Source organism: Papilio polytes, unplaced genomic scaffold, assembly GCF_000836215.1.
Source record: "Papilio polytes unplaced genomic scaffold, Ppol_1.0 DF822067.1, whole genome shotgun sequence".
Classification (NCBI taxonomy): domain Eukaryota; kingdom Metazoa; phylum Arthropoda; class Insecta; order Lepidoptera; family Papilionidae; genus Papilio; species Papilio polytes.
Genome location: NW_013527137.1, coordinates 5,076,670 through 5,093,464, shown reverse-complemented (window position 1 = coordinate 5,093,464; position 16,795 = coordinate 5,076,670). Strand labels below are relative to the sequence as shown.

General features: G+C 33.0%; 3 protein-coding genes across 3 annotated transcripts in view; 2 read left to right on the top strand and 1 right to left on the bottom strand.

The window, feature by feature from the left end:
* The window catches only part of LOC106106874 (E2/E3 hybrid ubiquitin-protein ligase UBE2O), a 16,300-nt gene extending 16,053 nt beyond the window's left edge, over positions 1-247 (top strand). The window contains exon 21 of the mRNA XM_013287534.1: positions 193-247. Within this exon, the coding sequence (XP_013142988.1) occupies positions 193-247 (55 nt within the window). The remainder of the gene's footprint in view (positions 1-192) is intronic.
* A 2,169-nt stretch (positions 248-2,416) lies between these two features.
* On the bottom strand, positions 2,417-10,579 carry LOC106107233 (transmembrane protein 104). Its single transcript, XM_013288003.1, has 5 exons — positions 10,018-10,579; positions 9,048-9,260; positions 7,963-8,222; positions 5,310-5,521; positions 2,417-4,395 (listed from the first exon to the last, which is right to left on the bottom strand). The coding sequence occupies exons 1-5, from the start codon at positions 10,093-10,095 to the stop codon at positions 3,635-3,637; spliced, it is 1,524 nt and encodes a 507-aa protein (XP_013143457.1). The 5' UTR covers positions 10,096-10,579; the 3' UTR covers positions 2,417-3,634.
* Positions 10,580-11,687: 1,108 nt separating this feature from the next.
* LOC106106873 (bromodomain-containing protein DDB_G0270170-like) overlaps positions 11,688-16,795 on the top strand; it is a 7,139-nt gene continuing 2,031 nt past the window's right edge. Inside the window, exons 1-8 of the mRNA XM_013287533.1 lie at positions 11,688-11,745; positions 12,436-12,537; positions 12,732-13,738; positions 14,382-14,486; positions 14,562-14,690; positions 14,761-14,939; positions 15,251-15,817; positions 16,664-16,792. Coding sequence (XP_013142987.1) covers positions 12,955-13,738; positions 14,382-14,486; positions 14,562-14,690; positions 14,761-14,939; positions 15,251-15,817; positions 16,664-16,792 — 1,893 coding nt within the window. The 5' untranslated portion in view covers positions 11,688-11,745; positions 12,436-12,537; positions 12,732-12,954. The remainder of the gene's footprint in view (positions 11,746-12,435; positions 12,538-12,731; positions 13,739-14,381; positions 14,487-14,561; positions 14,691-14,760; positions 14,940-15,250; positions 15,818-16,663; positions 16,793-16,795) is intronic.

Genomic DNA, 16,795 nt, shown 5'->3' with positions numbered 1-16,795 from the left:
CCCACCCCGCTACATACCACTTCAAATATCTTAGCGGCTCCACACCTCCCGAGCCGCCAACATATTTGACAACCTCCATACGTCAGCTCACGCACACAAGCATCGTATCGCTCCACGGATTTTGTTATCGAACGTTTTATGCGATTTCTATCTTTAAGGTGCTACATAAAGTACTTTTTTGAATAACATTAGCGATATCTACTGTAAGACGTTTGCTTGGGAAATAGATAGTGATGGAATAGAGTAACACTGTTTAGTGACGGAATTAGGTTATTGTGATTTTATATAATCGTGGAGCTGCTTCTCCGTAAGGCGTTTACGAATGATGGAATTTAAAACAGCTTTTAAATATAGCTTAAATTACGTATAAAGTAAAAAGATGATAAAGTAAGAAGATGAAAATAATAAAAAAAAACTAATAAACATTTAATCGTGTCTACATGGTTACATGTAAATTTTATTTTATCAAATATGACTTTAATGCGTTTTATTTATACCTTATAAATAATATGGCATTACTGTATTTTTAAAACCTTTTTAAATTTTTGATAATAATCAAAGTTCTAGATACTGTCATTATTTCAGAAAAAATTGCAAAGTCGTATGTTGAAATTGTTCGTATGTTAGCTAAACATACTTCTTTCGAAAATATTTTTTCCTTTTCTATATCGGGTCATATCTTTTAAATATATTGATCTTGTTTCTCCCTTATTTTTAATTTAGTAATATATTTAGAATCAGGATATCTCCAGACCACTGTATCTATTCTATCTAAAGCATATGCCTTTAAAATGTTAGTTTAAATTGTAACATGTAGTTTTTCAGTAATTATCCTCAATTCCACTAATCATTCGTAATCGTCTATCAAAACAACGCAGTATTTCATTGAATTCTAACCAAAGTCTGCAGTTGCAATCGATAGATCCATTATTTTTTTCCCATTGGGTCGATTGATTAAATTATAACGGCCCAATGGGAAAAGCCCATATAGTTTCGGTCGCCGGATGCGAGACGTTTCTAAATATATATGTATGTATGTATAATAAAATAAATCTTGTAGTTTTAGTATTTATTATATACTTTCGACTATAGAAATGTATTAAGATGTTTGAAAGAGCGATATAGATCGCGTTAAATTGTCGAAAATGGTATTTCAAAATGTCGAATGTCTGTCATATTGCGAGTCAATATGATATGAACAGTTCGTTGTTTTATTGCATGCTAATTTTAGTTACAATATCCCAATCCAATAAATATGCGTAAGTTTTTTTAAACCAATAGGCTTAGTTATAATTTATAATGAAATAGCGATGCTACTTTTCAATTCAAAAGTTTAATCTATGTATGTACTTATAAGTTGGAAGCGAATGAAATTTAATGTTTTCAATAAAGACAATTTATTTTAATTGTGGCGTCTAGTGTATTGAGGAAATTCCATTACTACGACCGTATTCTATACGATCGATTTTTTTTAAATAAAATTCGTTTAAAAACGACTATCTCATTTTTACGTGTGATGTTGCGTGTGCGCAGCCTACTCAGTTACTTAGTTTTTACTTTTTATTATATACAATGGCAAATAATAATTTATATTGTAGGTTATGAGGTGTAAAACTAATTTCTTTCATAGTTCGGCTCGGTTGTAACGATACGCGATTCACTTAGTTACCAGTGTCCTTTTTAAAAATAACCTATAGGTCCCTTTATTTAGATTTTTTTTATTCTCTGTATGTTATAGATTATGAAATTATTTGCAAACTAGCTACTGCTGTATTATATTACACTTTTGTATTTGCAAATTTATAATATACAGTATGTGTCAAAAATATTCAATTTCATAAATAAAATTAATTTATAGTTAATTTATTTCGTATATACGAGCGTTGAGATTCTTTTCCAACTAATTTGCTACATCTTTATTAGCTTTTAAATAAATAGTAAATTATTGGTATATTTCAATTTGTAATATTTAAAATTGTGATGCTCTTAAGAAAAATTTTGAAAAAACAGTTATATGGTACGAATTTTGCTTTATATATGTATGTTTTGTACAAGCGTGGAAGGCAACTTGTGAGTGGAAGCCGAGTGCGTTCTCTGCGGTCGTGTGAACCAGTTGCCCGCACAAATGTAACATGCCAAAGTCAATTGAGCTATGAAATGAACGGCTTTCTGTCGCTTGCGTACGCGATGAGTGACAAATATGTGTAATGATGATATAATAAATAATTCTTCAACCTTTCTTTGTTTTTAATTAAAAACCTATATCCTATAAACATTTGATAGAAAAGTCAGTTATGGGTGTATTAGGCGATCGGTCTAATATTCCCTTCAATCATTGTGCCCATCGGCCCAACGGGAAATACCTTATAAGGTTTCCATTTCGTAACTGACAGAGGGTATTAAAATAAAACACAAGTTACAAACACACAAAATAAACTTTAATATTAGTAAAAAAATATCTTCACACTATAAAAATGTACATAAATCAGTCGATCTTTTTAACATTCGCCGTTACAACAAAATGGTAATTCTATCACAGACTTCAAAACAACAATCACTCTTGAACCACTACGATACTGGAATTTAATTATTAAAATATTTCATTTAAGCTTTAAATGTAACAACAGACTATCAAGTTTACTAACATTCCTTATAACAACATATTTTGTGTATTCTATATTATTGTACTTTTAAACCGCCAAATGCTTAACTTATAAAAAGTTATCTTGTCCCGACTCGTTCGTCGGATGATATTAAATCACAAACACACATTTCACCGTTTCGTTATTTCATACATTTTGACATCATCGAAGCCAGACATTATGATTTTGTGCATGTGTTGTACATGTTATATTTTAAACCTAAATATTTCAAAGGAATATAATTTATCACTCCTAGGTGACAATTTAGATTGGCAAGAATTTTAGCATCAGAAATATTGTCAATTGTATTAAAAATAAAAGCAAAGCTATATAAAAATATTAATTGGCATGCCTTAAAACAGCTATATTTACTTAAAAATATAAATAATCTAACATCTTCACATACAAAATATCTGGTCACCAGATAACACAAAATATATACGAAGCATCACATTATTTTAAGAAATCTCTCGAGAGCATTAATTTAATTATTGTCATGCGTAGTCTATGGTAAAACATTATGCTATTTAACATTACATGCTAAGCATACCTAACAATTATATTAAAAAGGGCAGTTACTAAATTAAAAGATATAATATATCTTGTATGAGCCGTAAATAAAATAGAAAAACCCTGACTAAGGTACAAAATCTCTATTTTTCGTCGCGTACAACCGTAAATTTGCTTTCTTGGAATCATGATTTTATTGTTTAGAGTTTAAAACGTATTATTAACTTCACTCTGATTGGCTAAACACATGTGACGTCATCGCCGCCATTTGTCCATTGGTCGTAATTAGTTTTCTTAATTTATATACGACTATCAGCAAATGAGTAAACATTAGAGCCCAAAATATTTAATAGTGCATATGCAATGTTTATACCGTAACAACTGGAACATAACTCAAGAATAAACAAAGAAATCAATTATTTCCACACGCACTCTAATAAATCTCTGCTAAAATTCCCTACATAAAGTTGAGATCAACAACGTCATGAATTTTTCTCGAAAATATTCACCGACACCAAAATAATACACATAAAAGACCAAAGCAGGACGAACACGGCCCAGGCTATGTGAGAAAAGGGACTCTTGTATTTATTAACAACTCCTAGACCTAACAAGTTGGTGCAGTGTCGTCTCGCAGAAACCACTAGGAATGTGGGCATCAGATATTGTATACCAGTTCCCGCGTACGAGCCCGTAAACTTAATAAGAATACCGATATCCTCTAAAAAGTAGGTCAACAAGAGCGGCGGCGCAACAGTTATAATGGGAAACAAAAGTTTTCTCAATATAATATTATACGACTCTAGACGCGTCGTATCCAAAAAGAGACTTTGTAGATTATTTCTAAGGGTTATAGCGATGATTGGAAAGCTAGTGGAGAGTGTGAACACAGGGAAGAGAGCTAAGAAATATTCAACTATTTCTAGAAATATATTTTCATTATCCGTTGGTACGAAATTGAGTGTGTAGAGATCGCTGAGTTTGGCGAAAGCGAACGCTCCGGTGAACGCTAGAAGGAGATAGAAGATGCTGATGAGGGCGTAGTCGAGAGCGAGATGGAGGCCGAGGCGGGACTTGGCGCGGATGGGGCTGATGAGGCCGGGCAGCGAGTGGTGGCACATGAAGGAGTACACGCAGGCTCCGAACAGCGTGGGCATGCCTGTGAAGTCGAAGGCGGGCGGAGTTCCCTGCGGCCCGCGCACACACAGCAGGTATATCGCCATTGATATCATGATCGCGAACGCTGCAAATAAAATTTATCAATAAGGAAAATATGAGTTAAATCGCTTAGATAAAGGAAACCTTCAATATTAAATAACACTATTGTAAACAACGCTCCTGAACGACAAGAAATGATAAATTTCTAGAAAAAATGTAATTTAAGTGTTATATTAACAAATAAAAGATAAAACGTATTAGAATTATCAAAGTTATTTACATTGTAAATTATCAATAATACGATTTATCTGTTTTGAAACGTTTTATTTACAATCTAACACAATCTGAATCAAAGATAACTATTAAAATAACGGAAGAATAAACTAACATCCGTATGTTAGTGTTACAAATACTAAGCATTAGTGAATATACTTGGGTGGGGCTAGAATGCATTAAATAAGGAACTTGTAACCTAGATACAGCCGATATGGCCACACCCATACTTGTATAGATACTTTAGTGTGGTCGAAAACACAACTAAAAACGTGAGATACAAAATTCCATTGTACATATTCTTACAGTAACCCGTTATATGTAAATTAGACAGATTAAAATTTGAAATGTCAAAAAAACTCTTTACTATTTTTTTGACATTTTATTGAAGTATAAGCTACCACAATGTGATGATTTTAATCGTTCTAATGTAACTACAACCTTAGAGTTGAGACATGTTTAAATTGTCTCATGACTTTCTTATAAGAAAAGGTATATTAGAGAAAGTTTGGGAGTACCAGTTGAGAAATAAGGAGTACAAAGTTAGCATGGTATGGGCATGTTATGAGGAATAAATCGCATGTAACAAGAAGGATGTTATTAATGTGGTGGTACACCGGTAGAGGTAGAAGTAGAAAGAGATGGATAGATTACGAGAAAGGTGACATGATCAAAGAGTTATTTGGAGGATGAAAGCTAGTGGAGAGAACACCAAGTTCCACTTACCAAGCCACCTCATGCCTGAAGTAAACAGCTGTAGATACTTGGTCTTCTGTACATCAGAGAAGATGAATGGTCCTGTGACGGCGAAGAATGTCAACAACGCGACTCGGTAGCAGTCGAGGCGGGTGTACGCGTCCGGCGCGGTGGAAGACACGTTGAAACACGGCAATGCGTCCCAATCCGTAGTGTTAGACACATTAGCTGGCACTGTTGAACTAAATAACAATATTTTTATTTAGATATGCAATCTCCGTATTGAGTGCCGAAGGTAGATGCCTGGCTTAGTATTAAATGTACAAATTGTAATATATTTTAAGCTAGTACAAATGCAATTGTAATGATACAATCTTTGTTATTTTCAATAAATTATTTCCATTTCTATTTGCTGTGTAGTGATTTTCTAAGTGGGCAGTCCCGCCAAAAGCTGTGTATCGATCGCAATTGATCGTATGCCATCATATCAAGCCTCCAAAGTATCAAATCGGATCTTGCATCCCCACCCTGGGCCCATAGAACCATCTCCTCCTTTACATTCTCATACTCCGTTGTAGAAAGCTTTAATTTTAGCAAACATTTTACATCAAAATCAGTAAATGCATTTGATTTTGATACCTACTTTACATTATCACGTGATTTATTTAATACTTGAATTTAAAAAAAACCGAAGTAGCCGTGTGTTCTTAAATACTTTCATTAACCCTTTTCTTGGTAGTGTATCTGTAGAGATACATCAATTTTTTTTTCTAAACACTTTAGGTCATCAAGGTTAAGTGCTATGAATATTATTTTGATATTTGAAAAAATAAAATTCTGCCAAGTTAAGGGTTAACATCTATTCCAAATTTCATCAAAGAAAGATCCGTTCTGCCATTTAAGCAGCAAACTCTAACAAACCATCCATCTAAACTTCGCATTTATAATATTAATATGAAATAAGATTGCGAGTGATATTTTATCGATTTTGTCATAGCTCGGTCGCCGCCATCTGACGTCACCACAATGCAGCATTTAGCACTTGTTTAAACATAATGGAAGCTAACAATGTCATAGCATTTAATTGTTTATTTAAAAATAAACACATTGTATAAAATTGAAAATGGTTCATATTTCAATATAAATTTGTATGTAACGTTACGTTAAATGGCCAAAGTGGACAACTCTTATTTAGATTCAATTAAAATAATCCTTGGATTTAAAATTAGTCTTTATAAGAATGGCAACAAGATAAAGGCATTAGTTAATTTTTATTTACAAATGCGAATATCTATGGGCAGCAGTCGCTTCGCTATTTTGCCAAATTCTTGTGGCTACTTGTTTGTCACTTTATATAATACTAGCTGTTCCCATGCGACTTTATCCGCATAAAATTATGAAGATTTTATTTTATTGTTTACATGTATCAAATTATCAATAGCAAATGTCAAAATGTCATGACATGACAAACCTTGACAATCTTGCTTCCTTGATTTTAGCAGCAACTTGTGGTCTCTTTCCCACATTAGGATTTTATCCAAAATATTTACCCCCTAAGTTTAATGGCGTGAAAACATATAGCCTAAAGCGTGACGTAAGTGTAGGGCTTTTTTTTAAAAAAAAGAATTAGTCAAAAAATGCTGTAATTGCTGACATCTTAGGCAACAAAGATGTGTGTGTTTACGCTTTATTATAATAGTATAGAAAAAGCAAATAATTGTTTAATTTGTGGTTTCACTATTAATTACAGTTAAGTTACAGTATGTTCCGACACATTTTATAAAGCGGAAAACACGTACACATATAACTTGGTCCCGCATATTAAACAATCTTTTTTCGGAACTTCCTTAGCATAATAAAAGAACCGTTACTTTTTATTCCATTTATACTTCTATACTAATAAAGAAGAAAGATTTGGATTTTTGTATGTATTGAAATAACTCAAAAATTACTGGGTCAATTTCAAATATTCTTTGGCCATTAAAAAACCAAGTTATCAGTGAGTAGAATAGGCTAGCCTATATTTTGTATTACTATTTTTATTTCACAGGATCAAGTCGCGAGCAAAAGGCTAGTAACATAATTTGACCATTCCTTAGTCTAATGACTTAATATTTGTTTTAATATGTGTAAATACAGATATTTCCGTAATTTATTTACGTAAATAAACACGTGTGTTAAGAAACTCACGTAATGCTGAAACTGCATTAAGTTTTCTTAAGTTAATCATTAAGTAGAGTAGTCTTTCTAACATAGACATTAAAATAAGTTACATGGTTTGGAGTAATAAAATTAAAAAACAATATCGTAAATAGAAAGACAAAACAAAAAATCAGCATTATTTTAAAAACAAAATGGGCATAATTATTTGTGTCATATTATAATTCTTGTTATATTAAATAATACACTTACTTGTGCAATAATTTAACAGTACCCAAATTCAATTATAATTACATTAAGATTGATTAATATAAATGAACTAGCTTTCGCCCGCGACTCCGTCCGCGTGAATTAAAAAAACAAAAGTGAGTAGCCTATGTGTTCTTCCAGACTATTCCCTATTTCTATGCCAAATTTCATTGAAATCCGTTCATCCGTTTAGGCTACAAACTCTAACAAACATCCATCCATCAAAACTTTCGCATTTATAATATTAGTATGATATGATTATAATACAACTTACCATACAATATCCATCATAGATTTGGCTACAGCTGCTGAATATATTGAAAGATCTCCATATAAATACACACACAAAGTGCAGTAAAACATTGTGCGTCCACCTTTATTTAGGAATAGGTTTGCCATTTCTCCCAGTTCCACTCTTTTATCCAGACTGTAATATCTGGAGGGTATTGAGTCACCGCACACAAGAGGGTCCTCCAGCTCACCGTAGTGATGCTGCGAGGAACTCGGCTCTTCATCTGATTCATGCTCTTGAATCTGTACAAAAAGAAAATGTATAAAGTTAACTATAGTATTCATAATAAAGTTACTTTTTCCCTTGTTGCGTTACATTCATTTTGTTTAAAACTAGTAATTGTTATGGAAATTGTAAAAAATGATATAACTGTTGGAACTCATATTTAATATGGTAACTATACTATATAACAATGTTTGAACAGCTTTATTTGTATTGTATCCTTCCAGAAACATCTAGACTATTATAATAAAGCCTAAACACACACTTCTTTGTTGCCTAAGATGTCGGCAATTACAGCACATTTTTTAATAATTCCTTTTTTAATAAAAAAAACCCTACACTTATGTCATGCTTTAGGCTATATATTTTCACGCCATTAAACTTAGGGGTTAATTTTTTGGATAAAAACCCTAATGTGGGAAAGCGACCATAAGTTGCTGCCAACATCAAGAAAGAAAGATTGCTAAGGTTTGTCATATCATGCCATGTCATTTTGACATTTACTATTGATAATTTGACAAATGTAAACAATAAAATAAAATTTTCATAAATTCATGCGGATGAAGCCACACGGGAACATCTAGTTATTTATAAATACAAATACAAACATTTTAATGGTAAAAGTTTTTTACAGGACAAAATGTTATTTTTTTTCAGGTATTCTGAATGGAAATGTATACATGAAGAAATCATTATGGCAGTAAAAAAATCCTCCACACTATAGAGGACTTTCTTGACTAGCCAGGACTTAAGTTTATTTTTAAATGATGCTAGGCTAGTAGCTGCTGAGAATAAGATATCAAATTAGAAAATAAGAAACAAATATGTTACTATGTTTTACTTACACTATTCCTTTTAATGAATTGTAATCTTTTCCATTTGAAAACTGCATTAGCACATGCCAAAGTCTCTATAACATATGTTGCATTCATAAAACTCATGAATGCAAGAAAGAGAAGAGATATAGTGCTGAGTCCCCATCCCGCTCTAGCAAATGCAGCGGGTAGTGTGAGAGCTCCGGTGCCCACAATTAAATTAAATATATAAATCAAACCCACCTGCAAAATTAAGTTTTGTAAATTGAAAACACTGTACAAATTATTAAAAAGTACTGTTTTTAAATATTAGTTCCTAATTACAAGTGGATGGATGGATGTTAGAGAGTGTAGCCTAAACTGCTGAATGGATCTTAATGAAATTTAGCATAGATAGATAGCATAGTCTGGAAAAACACATAGGCCACTTTTGTTTTTTATTTTAATTCCACACAGAGAGTTGCAGGCAAAAACTAGTACTAAATATTTGTGCAAGTTTGGATGGATGTTTGTAAGAAGATATCTCCAGAATGACAACATGAATCTGAATGAAATTTTTTATAGATAACACTGAAATAACAAATAGATAATCAATAAGTGCATTTATGAATATTGTATTGATAGACACAGGCAAAGGTAGTTTTTTTACATTCTTGAAAACAATCTTTTACATCTAGGAATATGGTTCCTAAAATAATGGACAAGTTTTAATGAAATTGGTAGGGTATTCTCAGGATGTCAACAAAGTTTTGATTCTTGTATTTATTTTTTGATAAAAATGCTTTCATACCTTTCTAGACCTACTTGTATTTAATCAAATTGGGATCCACCCCCTTTTTGAATACAAAGAAAATGTTGCATTCGAATATGAAAAGACAAAGAAACAAACTCATTAAGTCTTCAAACTATCTACACAAAATATAGCCAGATTTTAATGGTGTAAAAGTGTTCAACTATTATATTAAGATGTACCTTATGGTAACATTTAAATAATACTTACCCAAACAGAATATTGATCCCCAGTCTCGGTTATAGGCATTCTAAACAATCTTCTTACACCTAGTAATCGACGTAACATCTCAGGTCTTGATAATTAATCATATCCTCTCGATATACAGTACAAAAATGCATGGAAATCCACAGATCGCACGTTATTTATTGATGATAACGGATGTTCAACTTAAGCTAATTTTGATCGATAAATTCACTCTTATTGGTTGAATTCAAGTTGAATTGAAAATTGAATTGTGATTGTGACAAATGTCAAACGTGAATGTCAATCTAGTTTTTTTTACAACCGCAAGTCCTATACGTCACACGTACATATAATCATTGAGCCACTCATAATTTATCAAAGAATTTTGAAATCTTTATTGGAAAAATAGTAATATTTTCAACTTTCATTTTAGTTGAAAAGCAAATAAAATCCTTACCAAACATAAAACGTTTAATTAAATTCTCCAGATCCAATCTTCAAGAGACACAAGATGCGGAACTATCTCCATATTGGTCTGAAAACTCATCTTCGTTTTTTATATAATACTATCTGAACCTGGCATATGCTGCAAAATAAAGATATATCAAAACATTATACAATTTTGATTACATAGATTTATTACCCGAAATCCTCGCTGATCATCTCCGATCCCCTATCGTGGTTTAATTGGTCTTACCGCTACAATATTGCCCGGCTCACAAGAGAATAAGATTTCATTAGTACAAATAAGAATATTTATATATATGTATGTTAGTTTGTAAGTGAGTTCTATTTATGAATTGGATAATAATAGAATAACTTAAAATCATGCGTTGTTTAATTAAACTACAATCCACTGTTATCTTTTTTAACACCGTTTATCTTACTTTTTTGTATGAAAATAAATGTGTATAGGCATTGCACTTTTTTATGTTTTTATTGACTCCTTTTGGCCAAAATATCAACTATATGATAAGTAAAGTGAAATATTGTGAAAAGGATTTTTTTATTGTAATCGCAATTATTAGAGTTAATGCATTAAAGCGATTTTGATAGGTAGAAATACTAAAATAGCTCACATTTAAAACATGTTTTATAAATTCATGTTTAAGCACTCTTATGCTCAAACATGTAACATCCAAATTGATAAACTCATTATTGCAATATGGGTTGTTGCAAAGCGTTTAAATTTTTCAAGCACGTCGTAGCATTACATCAAAAAACATAACTTGAGCCGTATTTATACAGTTAACTTATTACCTATAGCGAATACTTATTGGTATGGCGTATGAGTACGGTATTAAATGTGCCTATACTACATTCAATACTAACTTATGTATAGTAAATTGCTATAACCCGACTATATTGAAAAGTCACATTTGTCCATATTCTGTGATGAAATGTTCGACCATCTTGATTTAGTATAGTTTCGTAACACTTCGTGAGAACCCCGACGACGAAATCATTCCATCCAGCCGTCGAAGCCGTGTTCTCGGGGGTTTGGGATTGTGATTTTGTATAAATCTATGTAGTTATTGTGCCAACAACTATACAAAACGAAGGTATGAACATGTATTTCATATTTTTCCCAAAGCACTTCCCAAAACCTTTGTCAATCATATTTAGCATTTATGGCATCGCTTTCTCAGGCGTAAGTTTTGTCTCCCTCTAACACGCTGTACGTCACCATCGCATTTATTTTCCTTCCTTCTCTATCTAGTAATATAACACCGTTGTGCTCGATCGTGTCACGTAAGATTTTTGTATTTTCTCTAGCACAAATTATATATTTCACTTAAATTTTGAGTTTTATATGAAGTATTAACGTAAATGTTCAAGTTGGTGTATTGTGCTTGATAGCAAACGCTTAATTTGGTTGATAATAGGTCGTGTTAACTTTCACTCTAAGTATAGATAGGTATTGTAGATAAATATACGTAGCACAGATATATGTATATTGAGTCTGTAGATATTCAACATCGAGTCTCAAGGCCGAAATACACAAATACTAATGTAATACCTATACGTACCTGCTCTTCGAAGAATAATTCTACAATTCCAATAGAATTTTAAGGTACCAAATACATAGAATCATAATGGAGTTCAAATACGTCCTTCAAATGTGATTTCGACGGACATAAAGAGGCAAAGTCGTGAAACTTCACTTAGATTCCAATGGTTATTGCATTTCAAGATACACTGTTATCGCATCTGTAAACGACGCAATTTCATGTCAGTTTTATAATTATACGTGCCACTTGGCAACAACACCTCATGCAGACTTATAAACATGTACTATGATGGAGCACTAAAGAATAACCTCAAAATAAGCTTTTGCTATCTGTGATAATTTCGATTGATGGAATTATGATCAACCGCGGCGGGTTAATGTGCAATTTGTGAAGTGTAAACGTTAAAATGGTGTCACTTTTGTTAATGCAGATAAACTAAAACATCACGAGCTATCTGCTAAGCTGCTCCAAAGGATCTGCCGAGCCCGCATTATCTGTGATATACAGCTCAGCCTCTCGTCCGTCCTATAAGGTAGGTTTTTAATTTTCTTACTGGAATATTTTTAATGACTTAAGCTGAATCTAGTGAAATGTTGCCACAATGTATCTAATTAGTGTCTTTATATAACAATTTTAGATTTTTATATTGTAACTACTCTATTAGAAATGTAGAAAATGTTATTTTGGCGGACATTTGTTTATGTAGAGTAATTTGTTGTGTTGTAGGGCTGGGCCAATTGGGGCAAGGAGGCGTATCCGCAGCAGCTAAGCGGTGATCTCACCCTGCCCTCTGCCATAGAGGCATTAAACACTGCTACCTGCTTTTTGACTGCATCACTACGAACCATTGTTACTTAGTCTTTAATCGAAACAATATGCAATCTGTGAAAATAAGTATAATTCTAGGTGGATATTGTAGAAAATTATTCTATTTATAAATAATTGTCTGATGTCTAATGTTTCTGTAATATTATGTGTTCCACATTTAATTAAGGATAATTGTTACTCCAATATTGATACTGTTACCGAACCAATGCAATGTAAAAACTCCACCTCAATGTTGGTGGTGAACACAAATAAATTTGGTGCTTGTAAGCGAGTCGAAGAGAATGAAAGTCAGCAAGTTAGTGTAAAAATGGTAGATAATAATATTTATAATGTAGAATTTGTTGATAGTATCCAACAAAACCAAATGATTGGCGATATGCCTAACTACTGCATTCCTTTAACGATTAACGCCATAACAGTCCAGGGTATCTCATACAGTGACCCGTATTTCAGTAGCTTTAACTTAAAATATAAGATGGCGTTGGGAGCGCCAGAATATATGAACAAGTCTGATTACGCTTTTAAATCCTCAGTTTGTATTATACATGAACCTTGCTTCGATAAGACGCAATTACTTAACGAAAAGTCTTTTCGTGTAAGCAAAACGAAAACTCGAATGATTACTTGTGACAACAAGTCTGTTGAAATAAACCATGACAATAATACATCGAAAGTTGATGGTCAATCTACTTCGAAGCGAGCAATGAGAACATTTGCGAATGGTGATCTCACATTTGATGCGATGCTAGAACTAGTGGACAGGGAGCAAAGGATCATAACTGATTTGAAGAGAAGTCACCAAGTTGATTCATGGGGGGTTCCTCGACGTTTCCGACTGTGCGGTGGTGGGGAAAGCTCTTTGAATGCAGCAGCTGGATGGGGCAGTCCACCTTCTTCTAACAATGGTAAGATATTTTTTATTTTACAATCTTACTGATATTATAAATGCGAAAGTTTAGATGGATGGTTGGATGGATGAATGTTTGTTAGAGATTGTAGTGTAAATGGTTAAACGGATTCCTATGATATTTGGTTTAGATGTAGAGGAAAGAAATGTGAATAACAATTTGTACATTTGCTACAAAACACATTGTAAGTATGTTTTTTTTAAAAATACATATCCATGAAAATCAACAGATGTTACAAAATAAAGTATGGCAAATACTGTATTTAAATATAATTCAAACAACATTGTACTTTGTTTTACTTTTGCTTTTTTTATTTATTATCTGAAAAAAATATATTTGTTTTAAAAACATTAATACTATCTTATTACATGAATATCTAAATTTTATCTGATGTATAAACAAGCTTGACAAAGTGGATCTGAAGTTATAAGATTTTTGTATTCAAAACAATGAATTTCTACTCTATAAAATTATTATCTTTTAATTGTTATCATTTATAGTAGGAAGTTTTAAATTTGACTAAAACTAAGATTAAATTAACCTTAAACCATGATATAATTTGTTTATCTTTGTTTCTTTTTAATTCTGATACTAAATAAAATGTTAATAACTATGAGGGTATTGTCTGTCCCATCTCTAGCTGGCAATTGGGGTGGTAATTCCAGTGGCCAAACAAATAATGGGACAAACAACACCCAGCAATGGAACAACACTGGGCAACGGCCGCCTACATCACAAGCTGATTGTAAGATTTCATTTAATATTGGTATCAATTAAAAATTATGAGGACTATGTTTTTATGCTGCTTATTCTTTTATAGTAAACAGCAACAAGGGTAATGGCAATCAAATGCCACCTACCAATGTATCTACAAGCCAAGGTTGGCAGAATTCTGGCCCAAATATGCAAAATGCTCCACCCAATAACAATGGTGCACCTGCGAGCAATGGTAAATATTTGACAAACATATTTGGTCAAACATTACTTGTGACGTCATTTAAAAACATGCTACGTTTTAGGTACAAATAACGGAGGTAATGGTAATGGAGCTAATAATCCATCTAATCCATCTGCCAATTCAAATGGATCATCTGTAACCAATGGCAACGGAAACAATGGGAACAGCACATCATCTGCTAAGATTGAACAGCTTAACTCTATGAGAGAGGCTTTATTTAGCCAAGATGGCTGGGGTGGGGTAAGTATATCAATTTTTATGTCCACTAATGTTACTGCATTTGGATAAGCAATTTACATTTCTAGGCAGTGTGGGATTTATAAAAAACAACCATAATTCAACCTTGACTTGTTTTTTTTACGGTCAAACTGGTTTTTGTTTGTTTATATCAGTACCTCCACTTAACATATCATTGCTTGCAACAATGTATTTTTAAAGTATCAATAACATACATAAAGTAATCTGTTTTATTATACAAAATGCATATAACTGAAAAGCTGAGCAGATAAGAAGCAAAGTTGAAACATTATTGATGTGTTATTATTTTCCAGCAACATGTAAACCAAGATACCAACTGGGATGTCCCTGGATCTCCAGAGCCAGGGTCAAAAGTAGAACCTGCTGCCGGTGGACCACCACCATGGAAGCCCAACATTAACAATGGTGCATTCCTCGGAACGGACTTGTGGGAAGCCAACTTAAGGAATGGAGGGCAACCTCCACCACAACCTGCCTCTAAGACCCCATGGGGACACACTCCGACAACCAACATTGGTGGTACTTGGGGTGAAGATGATGATGCTGCTGATTCTGCCAATGTGTGGACTGGACCTCCACCGCAGCAGCAGTGGCCGGCTGGGCCTCCGCAACATGCACAACAATGGGGGGTTCCGAAGAAAGATGATTGGAATGCTTGGGGCGAGCCACATAGACCTACTGATCCTAGATTGGATCATCGTTCCCAAGATCCTAGACAACAAGCCTCTGATCCGAGACATGATCTCCGTGGGGGGATTTCGGGCAGACTTAACGGTGACATGTGGAGTCAGCATCACCAACATACAGGTGGTCCTAACAAGATGATGTCATCGGCAGGTGTCAACCAGTGGGGCTCACAGGTAATTAGATGAAAATTTATGGCTTTATTAATTTTTATTTGCTGGCTTAGGTAGACCATAAGATGTTCTTTGTTCTTTTTTATTGCCTTCTTTTCGTATAATTTTAACAGATTATGATGACCACTAACATCAGTTGAGTCAATTGGTCTGAAAAAAAAAATATCTTGAGTCAATAAAGACAATGGTTATGTCTTGTATTGATGTAGTGTTTTGTTGTCTTGTTTTACAATGCATGTACAAATAATAGGTTTTAATTATGTGTTACTAATATATTTTTAATAATGACTGATTAATGTGATTATGAGCTGTGAGTTAACATTTATTGATGATTAATATAATGAACATGATAGTTCTTGTTTTGCAAATTGCATTTTAATTTCTAATTTAATTTGTGGTTCAATGTATGGAGTATTATTTTTTTTTAGCATTCAAAACTGTTTAATTTTCATCATATTCAAACATGGATTTATTTTTATAGCACTAAAGCAGTTCTTAGTTAATGCTTTGTCTTCAGAGATAAAATAATATTAAGTCTCTGTATGGTAAAGTTGTATGTTTTGGAAATATTATTTTTCTCAGATATGAATATCTGAGAAAGCTATTTCTTTGAAAAACATCTAGAACTCATGTTTCACACATGTTTTTCTATAGCAATCAAAACATCATAAATCAACATATAAAAATGCCATTAATAATTCTATTGTTTGCTAACATTAGGAATAGAAATCAAATCGCTTGAGTATTATGAAACTTTGGTTTTGCACCCACTGTGCCTGGGAAGAAAATTTATTACCACATAGATTTTTTATTATTTTCATATGTTAACTTTTGATTTCTTTATGCTAGGGTCCTAAGGATCCAATCAAGTCGTCAGGATGGGAGGAACCTTCCCCGCCAGCTACTCGCCGTGGATTCGACGATGGTACATCACTTTGGGCACAGCGAGGCAGCATAGGCGGCATGCAGGGCCGCGGCGCG